Source organism: Hippichthys cyanospilos, chromosome 21 (genome assembly GCF_059441005.1).
Source record: "Hippichthys cyanospilos isolate Australia breed blue-spotted pipefish chromosome 21, RoL_Hcya_1.0, whole genome shotgun sequence".
Lineage (NCBI taxonomy): Eukaryota > Metazoa > Chordata > Actinopteri > Syngnathiformes > Syngnathidae > Hippichthys > Hippichthys cyanospilos.
The window spans coordinates 1,034,273-1,054,499 of record NC_142389.1 but is presented as its reverse complement, the minus strand read 5'-3'; the positions used below and the strand labels follow the sequence as shown (position 1 = coordinate 1,054,499).

Here is a 20,227-nt window from a genome sequence, read left to right as displayed (position 1 = left end):
AAAAATGACCGTTTCATTTCATCACAGGCGCGAGTTGAATCCTCCCCGCTCAAACAGTAATGAGGAAAAGGAACTGAACAATAGTGCTATATTTGCACACCGATTTACTAAGATTCTCCATTTTTTTTTTTTTTTTGAAGACATGTCATCTCACCCTGAAACCAGACGAATTCTTCTTGGCTTCCGCTTTGAGCCGCGTGGCCTTCAGCACTGACTTTGTCTTTTTGTAGTCCTGCTTACCTGCAAAAATAAAAACAAAAAAACATTTGGGTTGTTTTGTTATCTAAGATTTTTTATTTTTTTAAGGGAGGGGGGGCACACGCACCAATCTGTTTCCTGTACTGATCTACCGGCAAGTTGGTGGCGCTGGCGTCCTTCCTCCCCATTCTCTTTCTTCAGCTAGAAAAAAAAAATGGAAATGCCATTCAAGATGTTATTAACCTGCAGTCATTTACAAAGACCTACTGAAATGTGAGAAATGAATTGCAGCCAACAACTGGCGGCATTTCTTTTCTTGAAGGAAAAACGATGAGGCATCAAATGGCAGATTTTTTAGGACACTTTTTTTTTGGAACAGGCGCTTACTTCTTCAACTTATTATTTAAATGGAGAAATGAAAAGAGCCGGGTCTCTGTTTTCATTCTGGTACGGTAACTCTAACCCTACCGAAAAAAGGAGGCATATATTCGAGGTGGTATTATAAATCGTAGACAATAGAAGTTTATTTAAAGGCGATGTGTGGACTTATCATTATGGTAATTATCGCCGCCTACTTGTCAATCTATTATTGCAACTTTTCCCACAGTGAGATAAAGGTTATCTCACAGGTTATTGTTTTCCACATGGTGAAACGGGCCGTCGAATTGAGGAGAGACATTTATTTGTTCAAATTAACTGCAGACGGTAATGCTTGTAGATTTGAAGGTGGTGTTTTTTAGACCGCCTGTTCATTTTGTATGATGGTGAAAAACGGGTATTATTTTGGAGAAGATACCATGCATTTCTTTCGGTAAATTAAGACTTGCGTGCATAAAATGTTGCTCAAAAAGCATAGTGGTGAGGTCAAGCAATCTTAAAGTGTGGGAAAATAGAGTTTCTACTGGGGAAAAAAGTGCAAGAGACTTTTTGTTTCTAAAGAGCAAATTAGCATGCTCGAAGATGATGTTCATAGTCAGAATAAAGAAGATAATTTTGTGTTTCGTGCAAATACGCACGCCACGAGTCCCAGTTTAAAAGACAAACATCCCCGCCGGTTCCGATTCATTGAATAAGATACTCACAGTCTGTGTTTTTTTGTCTTTTTACAATATGATTTCGGCGCTCCGCAGAAGAGGCAACAGCTGGAACGCAGAGTAGACATGCGAATGCTAACAAAACAAAAAGCGTTTTATTGCACTTTGCTCATTTCTACCGAGACGCCAACGTAGCACCGTTTCGAAGTGATTTCCGGGTTTAGGCGTCGACAAAGGCGACGAGAGGGCGTTTCGCCCAATCACGTACGGGTAGTAGTGGTGTCCGCCAATAGGAAGAGGGAAGGGCGGGGAGAGGCGGGTTTCCGGACAAAAGTTGCAGGAGAAAACTAAATCTTTCGAATTATATTTTAAATTTTTCTCATCTACGAGGGATGTTGACCAAAAATAATAATTAAAAAAAATGCTAATATTCCAAGGAAATAAATACTTTCAGTAACTCAAGCTAAATTGGCAGCTAAACCATGTGAGCCAGCCAACACGGGAAATATGCCAACTTTGGCCCTGGGCATATCCTATAGATATTTTTTTACATGGCCCAATGCTTTAAAAGATAGCATTAAAAGACTCAAAAAAATCAATTTGTCTTGTTAACAGAAAGTTTTGATGTAGCAGTTGTTTATAGATAACTACATTATATAGACAAAGTGTAATTGTTTGATACATTGATTTTTTTTTTTTATTGTGTTTAGTACGTTTTGAGAACGCACATTTTGAGGATTCAACACCAACAACAATAATAATAGTAATTTGTTTACTACAGATGGAAAATGAATGATGTTTTGCATGCTTGAGGCAAAACGGACGCCACAAGGCCCTGGTCCCATTATGTTTCCATTGGCCAAGAAAAGTAATAATGAAGGAACCATTTTTGGTAACCAGCACAAATTTGTGACACAGCTGTTGAGTTTATGCACACAAACACACACACATGGCCACACGTACAGCGTAACGGCGCGCCTTGTTTCCCACTCTAGTTGCCATGACAGCCAAGTTTGACACGTTAACAAACAGCATCGACCTGCGCCTCGACTGTGTTGTCCTAATATGGCCGTCAAGCTCAGCGTGCGTGCCAAGCTTAATGCACTCCGTTCTGTATGTAGCGCGTGTGTGATTAATTTCTCCCGTTGAGTGAAACAAACCAAACGCGCTGTGACCTGTTAGGCTGATAGATATGAAGGGAAAAAAAATGCACGGGCGGTTCGAACCTGGATTGTGCAGACTTCAAAGGAAAAACGTGAAAGTGAGGCGTTCTGATGGTTTTCCACATGTTAAAAAAAATATTCTAGAAAGGGTGAACGTGTAGTCATGAAGCGTAATCTGTTCGCGGCAACGATAAACTTATAAGCGCGGCAGCAAGACAAACAAAATGCAAAATCTAACACTGAATCTGATATCATACATCAGACATAGCAAATCACATTTTGACATGAAATAAAGCATAGAAGAATATAAACCATTAGCATGAACACAGTGATGCTAGCTGCATTTGCTGAAATCTAAGAGGCTTACGGTCGGGTTTTCGGGGGGGCCACGCACATTGGAATTGCTTACAAGTCCATGTCAAATACATGGGCCGCACATTACTCTCTGAACACCCGCTAGGCATGAATAGCTACAACGTAAAGTCATGTTGTTAGCCCGGAGGAGACAACGCGCAGGGAGCATTTCCTCTCTTTAATATTCCGCTCTCGATTTCCGTGCGGCGCTGCAGCAGCAGTCGCCTCAGCCCCTTATTGACGGGGGAGAGAGTGTATCGGCGCGGATGCGGCCAGCCAAATGAGTTTTTTAGAAGTTAAGCGTCAAACACCGGGGACCTGAAGAAGATACCTTATCATACGACAGATTTAGTCTCGCTTCGCTAGAGTTATTATTTGTGCAACTTATACGATCAACTTAAAAGTGAAAACTTTATATCGCGTGCATCGCGTACCTAATTTATCAACCGGGAGTGGATGCGCACATATTTACAAGCTAACGTGAGTTTCTGCTGTAGCTAGCACGAAGCTACAAACTAGAAAAGTCAATTAAGAGAATCAGACACAGAAAATGACAATTCTGTGAGAAAACCTGAGCTGTGCTAGGTGCTAAAGTGAAGTTAGCAAAAATGGGCATATTTACATGCTAACATAAGCTTATTTGCTAGCGTGTCGCTAACATAAGCTTATTTACTAGCGTGTAGCTAGCATAAAGATAGAAAGTAGAAAAGTATTTTAAAATAACCAGACACGGAAAGGACAGAAAGACTTATTTGTAAACACCAGTCAATAGCTAAGTGGGAAAAAGGACATTTGAACTGAGCATGTGAAAACATTTATCTGCGTTAAATCTAAAATGTTTATTGTCAGGAAAGCTATATTAGCAAGCATAAAAGTTGATTACTGCGGTGGCCAGACAAACAAATAGAACACTACTTTGCATTGGACAATCTTGCCTGTCAATCATTGGAGCGGCCACGCCCTAACGTTGCACCTGGACGACCTGGATTTCCCATCGCGTTGACGCCTCGCCCCATCAAACGGCCGGCTTTGCAGTTTCCGAGTTTTACTTGAACTCGATCGGACGGCCGCTGCGATTGGCCGCCGGGGTGGAGAGGGCGGACCTCCGAAGTAATGAACCTGCGCGAGGACGGCGGCCTTCCCGCCGTTTGGCTTTCCGCTCGATAAAAGTGAGGCGGCCATCCGCTTGTCGGGTGGGCGGGCGGCGTTTGACGGAGTGACAGGCATGATTCGCGATCGGCGGCGGGAGGCGCCGGGACCGCCGAGATCGGCGGCCCTCCCCCGAGGCAAGAGCGGCGTGAGCCCGGACCCGGCCTGTAATTTGCCACCTTCCGTACGCGCCATCGTGCGGCGAGGATGATTGCGGCGAGGGGGCGAGCGTTATTGATTGACGGATGCGGCGGATGCTCCGACTTCGCTCCGAGCGAGTCCGCAAAAGTCGTATAGCGCTTTTCAGCCCGGCGCCGAACCGAACCCACGAATAATCTGGGCCAAAAAAATAACATCTCAGTTTTCTGCTATCATTCCGGACGAGTACGATTTTCGTCGATTTTAATGGAAGAAAATAACCCAGCAATCATGGCGTTAGAGGCTGATTTGAAAAAGTTCCGTGCAAAAATTTCAGACGAAAATGAAATTCCTTTTTCACAAAACCGGGCTTATGTCGACAAAAATTCAGATATTGCCAAGTGTGCTCTTTATTCTAGGTACACAAAGCTCAAACGTGGAAGTGTCAACAAAAAAACTGTTTAAGCTAGGTAGGGCTAGCCCAAAAAATAAAATCTAGATTTTTGTTTCACTCATCTCGGACAGTTACGATTTTCATCGATTTTAATGGAAGAAATAAACCCAACAAATATTCATTTAAAGGTTGGATTGATTCATTTGACAAATTTCTATGGATAATATACAGTGAAAAATAATGAATACTGGTTGAAAATCAGTTTGAAGGTAAACGTGTCAACCCCAAACGAACTTGCGCTGTTTTAGTCGGCTTTTCCTGCCATTTTGCCCCTGTGTGGAGCTTTTCGCTTTGCCGAGCACAGCGCCATCCGGTGGATGAGGCGAATGTTGAGGGATTATGCGGCTTGCAACATTCTGCTCAGAGGCGAGCGAGGCCACGGAGCCCCCCCCCCCCGGCCCCCCCGACGAAGGGTAATGGCCCAAAACAATATTTCCTCGACGTGAAAAGCATAATGTGCTTTCGCGGCCACGCAATTTGGAGGCGCTCCGGGGGCGGCGGCATCCCGTCACACGCTCGCAAATACCTGCATTTTTTTGCTTCGTTTTTATGGCCTCGAGCAAATATGTACTATTTGCTAGATACTTCAAAATGCTTGCGTTCAACCTATTTTATTGCCGATAGATGCGTTTGATTGTAGGGTTATTGCATTTTGGTGAGTTCCTTTCGACATTTTTCTTGTGTTTTTAGTGCATGCGATTGTAACTTTGTATTTTAATGTCGCTTTGTCGTTTTATATTTTTAATGCATTTCCTTGTATTATTATCACATCACATTTTATTATTGCACCCATATATATATATATATATATATATATATATATATATATATATATATATATATATATATATATATATATATATATATATATATATATATATATATATATATATATATACACACAGTATATACAGTATATACATACCATATATGCGGTCAATAATTGCAATATTAATGTTATTATTATCATAGTGGGGCTGCACAAAACAGATGAAATAAAATTTAAAAAATGGAATCAATAAAGCTTTGACTTGAAAGGTCAACATTTGTGTTTGAGTTTTTCCTTTTGTACCTGTCAAATAATTCTTAAAAAAAAACTATACTAAAAAAAAAACTATATAACATATCAAGCCTAACAGTTGTGTAAAAAAACACTTTTTCAACTGTTTACCCTGAGTCATCTCATAATTAATTTTCAAAGATTATTTGGGGAAAGCAGCGGGAAAACTCATTTGATTCCTGAGTAATGTTTTGATTAGCACGCGCGCGCACACACACACACACGCACACACACTGGCGCGCACATCAGAGGGAGTCCAACGGGCCTTGGCTGCGAGGTTGTCTCCAATCAACCTCCGAGCGCATAATTAGTCATTAGATTGGGATTAGAGGCAACTCGGCATATGAAATGTGATTAAATTAATACAGTGAATTATTAATGCCCCCCCCCCCCCAACCCTGAGGGCTCTCTGTTTGACTTGCTTGAACTTTGGTTAATAACGGACTCACCTTGAGTCAAAGAAGGTGGTTTTTGTTGCGCTTTATCACAGCAAGAGACGCAATAAAGACGGCCATCCCGGGTCACCATGGCGACGGCAGCGTAGCGTACCTTCCAAAATACAAGCCGGCGGCGAATGCTTTTGAGGTTAAGCTTCAACTATTAACCAGAAATTTGCTTTCCGATCCAATTTTCACATATGGCGCGCGAGTTATTTACTTCATGCAATTATTTCTAAAAAGTAGGTCACGATGGAGGCAGTTGTCGCTAAATGCTAAAAGAAACACGAGTTGCCCCGGCTGCCTCGCCAAGATCGGTGATGATGGCAAGGTTGCCATGGTAACGGCAGAGCCCGCTGTTATGTCATTTTGAAGCTTTTCCTCTTTGCTGTTGACTTTACGTCGCGCTACGTTTGATGAGGAATAACATGCTAAACGCTAACTCCAAGCTAGCTCCAATTTACGCGAGATTGGTCCAGGCTTGTCCACCGTGAAAACAGAGCCCCAGAACCAGAAATTGAAGGGCACCAGACAACTCCATTAGCAAAAATGCTAAATACAAAAAAAAGTGTTGCCATGGTAACAGCCGGTCTTCTTCTACTTCAATAATCGATTTGGTTATAGTGGCAGGAATGAGCGTGCTAAATGCTAACTTTGTGCACGCTAGCTCCACATTCGTGCATTGCAGCACAACTCGCTACGATGATCGCAAATACAGTTTTAGTGATTGGGTGCCATGTTTGATGCGGAATAGCAGGCTAAATGCTAACTCCACACTAGCTCCATTTTAGTGTGTCACGCAACAGAGCACTAAAACAGGAAATTGAAGGTCACTATTAGCAAAAACATGAAATACCAAACTGGTCGCCATGGTAACAACAGCAGCACGATTTACGCTACAATTATCACATGTTGTACTTTAATTATACTGTCACTACAGACACAAAGATCACGTGTTTTTTTTTTTTTTTCTTTCCGGTCACCGGAGCGGAAATTTGTCGGGCAAAGATTGAGCTCGCCTTTTGAAAGCTAGCGGCAGGACGCGCCGCTAATTCCGGCCGTCAGCGGCCGCTGAATGACCGCGTGTCAAGAGAGCGGTCCTTAGGCATTTAGAGGGCTTAATTCTTAACAATACGTCTGTCACGGGCGCCGCCATTTTAAAGCTTTAATAAGGCAGTGCCGTCAAAATGACAACCGCTCATTTGGAAGGGACAGGTCGCTCTCAGCGCTTATTAAGACGCGCTCTAATTTGCGTGCCCGGATCCTATTGTTGGAGCTTTTCATACGCGGACCTTGCGGTATTGGAAGTTCCCCTTGAAAAATAATGAAGTCAAGATATTCGAAGCGTGGTGAAATCGCATCTTTTCAAAAACAACAACCAAAAATCTAAAGGCGTTCTAAAGCCGGTTGACGCGAGGGTGCGAAAGAGTGCGAGCGGCGTCCAATCCTTTATTGATGAACCGCTGCTCAAACTGCATGTAAACTTGTGCGCAACAATGCGGCGGTGCACGCGCATGAAAAATTCACACGCGAGACGCCCGGCAGCTTAAATATTAAACGGGCGCCGAGTGAAGGCGTCCGGTCCGAGCAGATGAAGCGAAACTGCGTACGAGACTTTTGGACTTTTGCCGCGAGTATCGGTCAACTGGTATCGTCCGCCCCTGCCACCACTCAGTGGTCGGGCATGGACATTTTGAGGCTCGCTCTAACGAGCTAGGTCCAGGTCGGGTTAGCGGTTGTCATGACAACCGCCCGATAGACGTTTCCGTAGAAACGGCGGGCCGGTGTCGTGTAAACATTGTGTCGGATCGGCACCGTGAAAATTCGCACGCACGTCACTCGGGGAGACGCGCGCGTCGGCCCATTAAAATGCAATGCTCGCCGCGATAAATATTGAAACAAGTCGACGTGAAATATTAACGGCAACAACAAAAGGTAGTGAAGCCGCTCGGGATTTGGGGGGGGGAGGACGCTCCCTGAAGTCGGGGGGGGGGGGGGGGGGGGGGGGTGTCAAGGAGCTGAGCTGAAGTGCTTCACAGCGGGAGAAAATAAATATTTCTTTGAGATCACAGCGAGAGAGCGCTTTCTCTTTTTAACGCACCGATCTCTAGTGCCCCCCCCCCAAAAAAAAATGATGCGTAGTAACGCAAGGTTTGAGTCATGCTGGGAGAACTAAATAAGAAAAATAAATAAATGAATAAAAGTAAGAGGCTCCCTCATTATTCTGGCAAAAGGATGCACACTCCTGCTAGCGTGATAGCTAAGCGGTAGTGCCATGTCGTCACCATCTGCTTGAAATTTCAGCTCCCTCGTCTTTTTTTTTTTGTTTTTCCTTTGATGATTGGACCGTGTCTATTGCAGATTTATTTTTCTTAGAATTCTGTTGCTCCTTCTCAGTACGACCAGACCAAATAAAAAAAAAAAACGATTTCATCTATTTATTTTGTAAGAAAACAAACAAACAAAAGTGGTAACAAAAGAGTTTTGTTCATGAATTCAATCTCCACATAGCGATTTCTAACTTGTGCGGCAAAGTACGGAAGTTGTTTTGCTGCAGGTGAAGTGATGCCAAGTGGGCGTGGCCCAGCTCATAGGGTGCATAATGAGCACGCTGCACTACTCTTAAAGCTGACCTACACTATGGGGTGGGGGTGGGCTTGTTGACAGCTCCTGCCCTGCAGGGGGCACACACGCGCGCGCACATACACACAAAAGTAGCGCCCCGGGTGAGCGGCCTGTACACAGTATACACTGTCTGATTACACTAAATTGCAGTGCTGTTTTTAGTCGACAAACAAACCTCTCTGTGTGTGTGTGTGTGTGTGTGTGTGTGAGTGTGTGAGTGTGTGTGTTGTCGAGCGTGTCTTCAAGTGAGCGGCTTAGTAACAACAAGTTTTTGCCACGTTTGAGGCCGACGCTTACTTTGTGTGTGTGTTCATGAGAACAACGGACGTGGAAAACGACTTTTAAGCAAACACGACAAACGGGAGCCATTCGTGGACAGAAATTAAAATGTCCACCCCGATGGGATTGGAGAGAGTAAGAAAAAAAAAAAAAGATTAGGTCACTTGTTGCTAGGCAGATTTCGCAAAACTGAACGGTAAGATGCAAACGATCCACTGGAGTTCCACTCCAGTCCTTTAGGGGGCAGTAATCACATGACAAAGTGCTTGGTGACTGTGTAAAGCATGGGTGTCAAACATGGGTGCTGTCGTAAAATAATCCTTCACACGTTTTAAACGATTTTCCACAAAATACACCTCCTTGTTTCTTGAAACAATACCAAAATTGGCATAAGCATCACACGCCGGAGAGTGAAAGAGTTTTTGTTTTTTTTTATCTATTTTTTGTCATTAATGGCGCTGCCCGTGAAGAAATTAAACAAGTGCAATATGCAAAAGTGCGCTTAAGTTAATTAGCAGCAGGCGGCCGCATAATGACGCCTGAATGCAATTAATCAAATATGTGCGTGTGTGTGTGTGTGTGTGTGTGTGTGTGTGTTATTTTGCGTTCTCTTGTTTTGAGCTTTTACACAAAGACAAAGCACGACGATTCTTTCATTCTATCGTTATCTTTCCGGCTTCACCTTCATATTCATTTATGACTAGATCGACAAACCAACAAAAATCTACATATTTTCTAAATTATTTACAAAATTTGACATTTTTCCGAGCGATGTTTGACGCCGCTTTTTTCGAGCCACGCCAATGCAAGCCCTCGCTTCTCCAGCGGTCGCCGATGCCGATACCAAGCGTCGATACCACTAGTGCTTTTGATAGGCAAGTTTTCTCCCGCGAAATCACATTCAAAAATGGTCTTGGAATAGAGCTGTACAAAAGTATCGGGACGCTTGAAAAGGGCAAAATCCCCGACGGCGATTCAGACAAGCGGAAGCTGTTATTTTCACCTCCCGTGGGCGTCCCGCTACTTTTGTCCGGCGCTGACAAAGAGGGCCGCTCGGCGGGCCGTCGTCTGGCTCGGTTAGTGGCCCGCCCTCGCCCGCCGTCCTGACCGCCGTCCTGAGCGCCTGCTTTCGTCTCGCCTGACATCCGCTTCAAAATCATTTCCTTCCGATCCCGTTCTCTCTCTCTCTCTGTCTTTATAGACAGACAGACAGACAGACAGACATCTATAGGCACATATTTTTTGCGTCGCGTTTTTTTGTTGGCTTTGGTCATTTCGCAGCGTCTCGAAAAAGCAAAGAGGAAAGGAAAAGAGCTGTTTTTGACTAATTGATGTGTGAAAATAAAGCCTTGAAAACATTTTGCCAGCTTCTTGCTCACTTCTCCTGCGCCGAGGCTCTTTTCAAAGGCGCCTTTCATCGGCGCCGCCACTCGAAAATCCAAAGCCATCCATCCGGGTCACTGCCAATTTCTAGCGCCGGCGAGTGCCTCTTCTGTGTTGCGGTTTTATGCTGTTTTTTTTTTTTTTTTTTTAAACAGCCAGCCATTTATTTGTCACAATTGCCATACTGCTAACGTTAACGCTATTAACTTGAGAAACGGCTCACAAGGTTATCGGCCGATATTAGCCTGTTCACCAAATTCTGTCTATTAAAAACGGCTCCTGATGTGAAAATGCTTATGTCAAAGTGTCGTGTTGTAATTAGCTTGTTGATGCTATCTTGAAAAACCGCCAACAACAGTCGCATAAAAATAATCTTGTAACTAATGCTGTAATTAGCATTAAGTCTTACTTAGCTCGACTTGTGAGCATTTCAAGATGTCAGTCATTTTCAAAAAGTTGTATTGCGACTAAGTAAGACTTTACATAAAATAATGCTGATTCGTTGTTAGCTTGTTTACTAAAATACTAAACATTTAAAAAACAACTCCATCAAAAGACTGCTATGATCGTATTAGCAAAATTCACAAATTGGGGTTCTTATGAATCAAAACACCCCAGAAAGTAAACTAATGCTAATGCTACGCTGGTATTAGCTTTCTCACGAAAATACTACAGATTAACAAATAATTCCCAATAAATCATTTCAAAATGGTATTATTTCTACTATTTGGTTTTTACTGATTGACCTTTGCTTTGCCTTACTAGCATTTTTCTTCTTTTTATTTTCCATCGATTTCCTCGCCCGTTGTAAATGCCCGACGCGTCTCCGATAATGCGGCGCTGCTCATGTTTATGTCGTCAGAGCCTCATCGAGTGCGAAAATCAATTCTGTCTGTCTGGCGGGCGAGAGTGCGAGTGAGCGCCGCGCTCATCAACATTTCAGCAGCGACCGTCTTTGAAATACTCGTTCTTTTTTTTTTTTATTCCAAAAGAAATAAAAAAGGAGCGCCGCTGTATGTGTGTGCGCGCGGCCATACATATTTCATACGTGTTGCTGCGTGTGCGCATACTCACGCATTATTGATGAGGTCCAAGACAAGATGAAGGAGAGGAGGGACGGATTTGTAGGCCGCTTGTATCATCTGGAAAATAAGGTCATGTTATCAATGCCCTAAGCATTCCACGTGTTGAACGCATCAAAAATCAACAGCGGCATCAACTGCGTTAGCTTTTTTACGCTAGCGCTGTAAGGCCTCAAAGCTATGCAGCCGTTGGCAAAGCCGGTGGAATAATAGCATGCGGTTGACTTTTCAAGCCGAAGCAAAATTCTCGTGCGATGCGAACTGGGTAAGGCCTTAAAGCGATGCGGCCATCCACAGTCATTGAAAAACATCCAAAAAACATCATCATGAAAAAAAAAACAGATTTTAATGATCGGGTTTTACACATATATGCAACAAGTGATTCGGCGCTGGTGATTCAGCAAGATTGCCCCGTCTTATGCTATAATTTATCTGTAAAGTAACGCTACGGCGCTGTTACCGCGTTAGCCGAAATGCTAACAGTCAGGCCTGTGTTAGCGAGAGAAGAGGTGGTGTACATTCATCAATTAGCATGCAAATGAATGCGGGGGCCACCCTCAGATATCCAATCAGGCTGTCAGCTCCGCGGGGGGTGTGTGATTACCTCGCCCCTGCGAGGTATAGCTGTGTGAAATAACGCAGTGGGGGTGAGGGGGCAACATGGGTGGGGTACCTGCTTGGCTTTTGACTATTCATTGCAATTCGAGGCTGAAAAGAACCAAGGCTTCTGCATTACGTGTCAAGTTATTTTTCTACATCAGCGGTTCTCAAATGGGGGTCCGCAAAAGCACTTTGGGGGTACATGAGATTTTAACTGTTCCCTGCAAATGAAGGCAAATCTTACAGTTTTTTAATGCTGTGGGATGAATGCTAGGTGTTTCTTTTTGAATTAAGAGCAAATGAATTGGAAGGTAAAGCAACCTATCGCTGTTTTTTGGGGAATTCATGCATGTAAAATAATGGATTCCCAGATAGCAAAAGATGTTAATTCGGTGTAAAATTATGGTCAAAATATTTGGTATTTGGTTAAGGTTAACGCAAGATACTATTACCATTATTCTTATGTGTCCAAACTACGAAGATTTGAACTTGTTTAAATGAGGAACAAATGTGATCAAATGTAAATTCCCGTCCCCAAGTGCTGGTCAGTAGATCAACAGGTTTGCACCTGAAATAATGACCTTTGGGACCTGATTTATTTGAACAGTTTAACAGTTGCTTCATTTGTGCTTGTTTGGCTTGATCTTTTTGGCTCCGCCTCTGGCCGTGACTAAACTTTGATGTCCGGCCATCAATCCCGCCTAAACAAGGAGGAAGAAGAGGAAAAGGCGCTGGCCACTTGGCATTACTATTTTACAAGCTCATTACACAACCATATGCTTGCTAGCCGTGAAGGCTACATGACGTGCGGGGGGGGGGGGGACACGTCAATTATTAAAAACGCCAGCGAGGCTCGGCTCGTACGTGGCACGCAGCCCAAAAAAAAACAACAACAACACACCTTTTCCATGTCAGGAACAATGCCTTCGTCCACAGCGACTAATTAGCCAATTGCGGGATAGTTAATCTGATGCTCATTAGCATATGTTAATGGCCGCGGCGCTTAATTGAAAACGAGCGGGAAAGGTACAAAGGAGGTACATTAGCGGCTTGATGCGCCATTAAAGAAGCTCATTGTTCACGTAGGTGAAAGGCGGAAAGGTGATTAGCGCGTCTGCGTCCTTGTTCTCCCGTGCGGCCCTTTGGAGACTTTAGCTGCATGTTCTTTACGGCGGATTCACCGCAGGTTTCGGTTTAGCGCTAGCGCCGCTAGCAATGTTGTTGTTATAAAGCTGAGCTTCTTTTTGCCCTTTTACGAGTGTTGCCCGCTCGCTGCAAACTCCCGATGTTGGCTGTGCATTTGTACAACTGTTGTGATAACTTTAAAAATATAGCGAGCTAACTAAGTATAAAATGCTATCTGTTAGCAACTAGCTGTAAACTTACAATGGGGATGTTGTTTTTATAGCTTTTTTTGACCTTCTAAGAGTGCTCCTTGCCAGTCGCGACCTTGTTAAATGCTGCGTGTGATTAGTGCAGCAGTTGAGCTACCGTTGAAAAAATAGCATGAGACAATTAGCTAACTAACTAGTCAGTGTTAGAGACTAACTAGCTACAATACTTTTTTTTTTTTTTTTACCAGCTTCCGTCTGCTGCGAATATTTAACGTTAATCATCACTGCTAGCTCGTTACCACAAAATGTTCGCTCCAAACACTTTCGCAGTTGGTGGGCAGCTAGCATCCAAACTCGATTGTATTTTATCTTTGCATTCAAACTTGTTTAATTCTTCTTTTCTTCTGCTCCACGTTACGCCAGATAATAATTTCCACGCTGTAGAATTCAATTCCGTACATCCGCTAACGGCGCACACAAGGAGATCCGAGTAGCCATAATGTCCTCGTACCTGAGCCTTAAGTGGGGAGCAAATTGTATATCGAGAGGTTAACGGCGCTACATAATGTACACGTTAAGCCCCTTTCAGTCCCACCGCAGAAGCAAAGACAATTACGATGCGTAATTCACGGAATCCATCACGCCTGACGTGCTCCTAAACGCCGCCGTTACATAGCCACTTTTAATTCATTCATAATTAACGTTTTATTCTTCCGTTGATTGGCTGAAAGTCCGAGCAGCTGTCGAGGGGCGCGCTGCAGGCGAAGACGTACGACGTCGCGCCCGGGCTCGGACAATGAAGTTCGGGGAAAGTGCCGTCGTAAAGTCAACGTGCCGGTTATTGTGTAAGGGGTGGGCGGGGCTTGGGGAGACGTCAGCGGAAAGGTACGGTCTCATTAGCAGTGGCGGCTGTCCATCAGGATGAGAAATGAAAAAACACAAATTCCGCCTAGCAACAACTCACCGCGCTTCTTTTGTAACCAATCACCGTTTATCTTTTTCTAATTGAAAATGGTCATCGAACGGATCGATCGGACAACGAGGCCACAGGAAGATCTGGATGCGGTCGCTTTTCTAGGAAAAGTTGAGCACAAAATCGTTCTGTTTTCTCGCTTACTGGACTTGTGATCGTTTCTCAGAAATTTGATGAAAGGGCGCCGAGTCGTTGTTTCGTCAGTGACCACAAGGGGAGCTAGAGGGCTTTTCCTTGTCAATAAAAGCTAGCCTGAACGCACCTGGACTTTCTTTGCTCATCAAAGAACGGCGAGCAAAAAGTTCTTTTCTCTAAAAATCGAGGCGTCTACTCTTGTAAAAACCGGCTAAGGTCTTGCCTGCGCCCCGGACTGCTTTTCTCTTGTAATCAAGAAGATAAAGGGGAGTTGTTGTCTCCTCTTGAAGAGCGCCGGCACGTGTCAACCTGCCGCCGAGTGCAGATGTGCCGGGCGCCGCCGCCGAACCAAAGTCCCATCTGTTGCGGCGTAATGACGCCGGCGCTATTCGGAGGCGGCGGGAGCAGCTGCCGGTGCGGCCCGCTGACCTTTTAGCATTCCTGCTCGCGCCATCTGACAGATGCGTCAACTTGATTATTTCAAAAACGGCGGCGGATAAATAAGCCGCGGCTGAGGAGTGGGGTGCAAACACACAAAATGCCAAGGCGCCAGCGCCGCCGCCGCTAACTTCCCCGACCCGAGCTATTAGCTTTGGTAAAAAGGCCGCAACGGGGCGCAATTGGGCGCCATTGTGGCGGCGGCGCCCTTGGAGCGGCGCTATTAGACGGCGGCTCAGGTGTTGCCGTGCGGGGACAAAAAAAAAGTGTGTGTAAGGTGAAAGGGGGAAGGGGGTAATTGACTCGGCGAGTGTGAGGAGACGAAGGCAATCAGGCCGGCCCTGATGGACTTTGATGCCTCCCTAAATAGTTTTCAAATGGAGGAGCAGGTGCTGCCTTTCCCCCGGCCGTCGCCACCCATCACGCGCGTGTGTCATTGGCTGTCCTTTTTTGTGTGTGTTTGCCACACGGTGGGCCTGATATTCAGAGTTTTACTAGCTCTGCGGGGACCTCTTTTACTTGGGGACATTTCGGTGGGCCCCACTAGTCCAGGCGTCTTTTTGAGTGTGTGTGTATGTGTGTGTGGAGGGGGGGGGCATGATGGTTTTTTACTTATTTTGTGTTCTGTTCACTTTTGTTGTTCTTGCGGGGACATTCTTGTGTGTGGGGCTTGGTCAAAGCTTGGTTTGGGATTTTAGGTTGGAATTGGACTACGGTTGGGTTTAGGGTAAGCATTACGATTAAAAAGAATCATATTCTGTGTTTTTACTGTTTTGTTTTCTCCTGTTCTCTTCTGTTGACCTTGTGGGGACATTTTGCCAGTTTGCCCAAGACTTGGTTTTAGATCTTTGGTTTGTATTGGATTATGGCTGGGTTTAGGGTAAACATTACGATTAGGTAATCAGTTGTGAGGGTTATTTTTCGTGTCGAACGGTGACTCACGCAAGATCCAAATCCACATGGAAGGGGAGATGCCTTCGCGGATCGAACCGAGGCGCAGGATATTTCACAAGATTGTTTGGACTCGCGTAAACCCGACATATGTGCGCGCGTGCGTCCATTTTGCACATCTGTCGGCTGTCCGGTCACATTAGGCGACGGGCCGCCTGGCTTTGGCTCTAATGGCGTCCTGAAAAAAATGGGCGTCGGACAGATGTTGCGATGGGGCGCAAACAAGCGAGCGAGCGGGAAGCCGTTAACAGTCAACAGTGAAAGTGCATTAGCGGGGACAACGCCAGGCTGCTCTTACCGTAGCCCCACATGCTTTATTTTTTTTTCCCCCGTTTCCTGCATTTGGCACAAAGTGCGCTGGAGCGCAAAGTAGCCATGTGCTTCGCTGCTAGCATCACGACAACGCGACGGGGACAGTTTGGCGATTCGACTGCTGGCGACTTTAAGGATTAAAGCGAAATACTTTTCTGTTCCTTGATAAACCATTGGCCACTTGTTTTCTTTATCGGTTTGCTTTTTTCTTTTTTGCTGCAATGGGTTTACATTGTTGTTTTGCAGTTGGTTTTGGTTTTTGCAAGATGGCATCGCTAACAGCCGCGTAGGCTAGCCTCAGGCGGAGTCGCCCCGCATTTGTTTCCAGGTGGCAGCAGAGAGCAGCGAAAGTCCATTTGCAAGTCAACGCGGGGCGATGGGGGCCAGGGGGGGGGGGGGCACCGAGGCGGGTAAACAAAACAGGTGCAGACGGCCTGCAAATAAGCCTTAAAAATGCATGAGCGCCACCTGCCTCCACTCGCGTTCCGCAGGCCTCGGAAAATGGGGAGCGGCCTTTTTTGTTTTGTTTTGTTTTTGCAACATTACCGTCATTGGGCGGCTTATCATATGTGACACATGACTTCAATTTCCTTCTTTCCAATCTCAGTCAAAGAAATCTGATTATATCTGTTTAGTGTACATTCAAAATCCTTGATATTTGCTCTCATATATATAAGCAGTTAATTTCTTTTTTTCTTCCTGTATTTGGGTCCTTGACTTGTTAGTGTATTTATTTTCATTCAAGTGTAATACATTCTCATGCTTGGTCAAATATTTATCAATACATATTTCAAATATTGTGTACAGTATTTTACTCATGTTCATATTTTATTCAAATTGTTTTTCTTGATAAGATAAGACAGTGCTTGTCACGCCACAACATTTCATTCTGTACAAACTTGTGCGTACTTCAATGACAAGTCTGTCTGAATCTGAGTTGATGTAAACCAAATATTTGGAAAAATTGGATCAGATTTTCTCATGCTATCATTCTTTGTCTGATTAGTATCACTTGATAAAGTATGTTTTAAAATGTCATATTTATAAATAAATAAAATGCATCCATGGTTCATGCTCATAATGAATTGAATAGATATTGGTACAATATCGACAGTATATGGGACAATATACTAACTAAGCCACAATATCAGTTGTCTGAAGGGAAAATGTTGCATGGCTGCACAACATTTTTTCAAATAGTTCAAAATATTTGCATTTATTTTTCTGAGTTCGATTTTCAGCCACTTCCTCCACACCTTGGAATGTCTATTGTGTGTTATTGTATTATTAGTATTAGCATTCTAATTAAATATTCTAATATATTTATATTATTATCTTCGCCTTTCATTGTTCTGAAAAACAGTAGCGGCGTGCCTACTAAAGTGAGCACGGAAATGCATCAAGTGGGGGAAGAGCGTTACTGCCCTCTAGCGGAAGCATCCGCAACTTAACGTTGACGTCAAACCGCGTCGTTTGAAAACGTTCCAAAATCTCAAGTACTTCCTGCCTGTAGCCTAACTTCCTGTCTCCCCCAAAGTGGACGCATTATCCTTGCAAAATATGAAAAAGCGTCATTTGCATTTGCGCCCCATTAATATGCCTGCCTGTCGTGTCCATTTCCGCGCCATCTGCTCATCATGAATATTCTTTATGAATATGTGCTATTTTGCTAGGTGCTCATACATCACGAAAGTGTGCTTTTACTTTTTTTTTTTTTTTGGGGGGGGGGGGGTCCCACCGACATAACCCTAAAGATGAAGGATGCCCTTAGGCAGACGTAATATCCATTTATGAATTATAGTTATGTTCTCGCGTGTCTTAATGAGGAGCACACCTGCTCGGAATGTTGACGCCTCAGAGCTAGGACAGCACTAGCATCTTAATTAGCTAATATGCTAATTCCAGACGCCAGTAAATTTGAGAAAGGGATCCGTAAATAAATATGTCTTGTGGATGGGATTAAATAAATATCATATACTGCATGACTTTATCGTAATAACGCCCACAAAAAACTGTCATTACTGTTATAAAATATCGTTACAGCTTCTTGTGATAGAATAATGTGATATTCCTCTTTGGGCCAAGCACTTAAACGATTGATGAGGGAAGTTAGCCGCCCGGGTCCCAAAGTGCGACTCTACGGGGAATAGAAAAAGCAGCCCGTCTTTTTTACGGTAGCGCTGGGTATCAATTATGCTAAAGCAGGCTAATGAATGCACTTGGGGGAAGCGCTCGCGCACTTGGCGGCCATTTTATTCGCCTTCGTTTGCTTATAGATGCCGGCGGGATGGGAAAACGGAAGGATGCTTCGGATCGTCGGACGTTATAAAATATTTGCCCGTGATCTATCAGAAATTGGGTGGACGTGGTTAACATAACCGGATGCTCAAAAACGTGTCAATGACCCACGCCCCAGTTTCAACAGAAAGGCAGCCATTTTGATTCGGAAAAAAAAATCGGAGCGGATTACAGGGCTGGAAAGTTACTCATTTAGCCCCTGACACAGTTGCATTGATCAACATAAAATTTGGTTGAAATGTGGGTCATGACTCAAGAACCCATGCCCCAAATTCCACAGGATGGCCGCCATTTCTGTTCGCCTTTCGGGGGAAATTTCCTGTCCCAAACGTTGGAAAAAATGCGGCGGTTTTTCTGACCAGCAAGAAATTTGGTGGCCTTGCCAATCACGACAGGCCGCAACTAAAACTCTCAAGGACCCATGCGCAAAATCAAACAGGAAGTCAGCCATTTTGGTTTGAACAAGCCAATCTCGGGACCTTGCCCGCGCCGGCGCCCATGCTAAAACTGCTACGTTAGCCGGCGAGTGCGGCAGGTAGTGTGGAGGAGTCGTCCGAGTCTAATTAGAGCCCGTGACATTTTGCCGCTCGGCTCCCGGGGGAGTCGGAGCGAAGGGAAGCTCGATAAGCAGAAAGACGGCCGAGTAGACGCTAATGAGCGCGGACCCCACCTGCTCGTCCAACCCCCACCGCCCCCGGGACACCCGGCTTCGTCGGCGGGTCAATAAAAGCGGCGGAGCGTGGCGGCCATGTCTTGGCGACATTGTTGAAGGTTGTTGGAGTGAGTGCAAAAAACACACCAAAAAAAAAAGCCCTCGCCCCTACTAGCAAAAAAAAAAAAAGTGTACCTAATGAATTGTCTGGCGTGTTTGCAGAGGATTTGGTACATGTGCCATTTTTCTCCAAATATTGACAGCCGGTGAAGCAGCACTCGAGCTTGAGGAAGCTTCTATTAGGGGAGTTTAATGAACAACATCCGTACACAACAAACGCGCACACGCATCCTCCTGGGAAGCGCGACACACAGCAGCCAGTGTGTGTTGTTGTTGTTGTTGTTTTTTTCCATCCCCCTCGCTTCAATCTCACGCATGATTACGCTTGATAATTAAGCTTTTTGGACGTTTTCCACCAGCCCGGCAGATGCGCCAGCTGGTGACATTCATGCATTCCCAAACACACACACACACACAAGCCAGAGGCCGCTCGAGCCTCCTGTCATTCATTCATTCATTCATTCATTCGTTCATTCATTCATTCATTCATTCGTTCGTTCATTCATTCATTCATTCGTTCGTTCATTCGCCGAAGCCCCAGTTCACAAAGGCTTTCAGCAAATGAAAACGAAAAATTGTACTTTTATCTGATTGATTAATGAACAGAACATTCAACGTAATAATCGATTATTACAATAATCTTTGATTGCAGCTCTAATAGGCACGCCCGCAAATTTGATGTGAATGAGCAAAACTCTTGATTTTTCTGAAACTGCAGAGGCACCACTGAAAGGATTGTGGGGACCGACGTTTAGAACCCCTCGAAAGTACGCAAATTTACTTTCTTGGGAATACTGGTAAGTTTTCGCGCACATTAAGGCCTCCAAAAAAGGAAATTCAACTCTCCACTCCAAGATCCAACGTTCCTATTATAAAATATGCAACAGTGACATCTTGTGGCCTAGCAGTGAACAACAAGGACTTTTAAACGCGATCCTTAATTGTGCCACGTCAGGTTGGCCACTAGAGGGCAATAACATCCCACTGCTTTTTGTAACACGCTTGACAGCGGCCCAATCGAAGAAAACAAAAGAAGGAACTCTCGTTCTTGTTCATCA

The 20,227-nt window shown here is 44.4% G+C and overlaps 1 protein-coding gene across 4 annotated transcripts in view; it reads right to left on the bottom strand.

The window, feature by feature from the left end:
- Positions 1 to 20,227, bottom strand: part of triqk (triple QxxK/R motif containing) — a 60,561-nt gene that overhangs the window by 38,847 nt on the left and 1,487 nt on the right. For 3 of the 4 annotated variants that reach the window (XR_015864058.1, XR_015864059.1, XM_088405546.1), the window contains exons 1-3: positions 1,281 to 1,443; positions 326 to 399; positions 155 to 240 (exon numbers count right to left, since the gene is read on the bottom strand). Coding sequence is in view for 2 of the 4 variants with exons in the window: in XM_088405546.1 (XP_088261672.1) it covers positions 155 to 240; positions 326 to 386 (147 nt within the window). In the remaining 2 variants the exon portion in view is untranslated. Of the gene's footprint in view, positions 1 to 154; positions 241 to 325; positions 400 to 1,280; positions 1,444 to 11,348; positions 11,417 to 20,227 lie in introns of those variants that run through there. The other variant, XM_088405547.1, reaches the window with a different exon arrangement.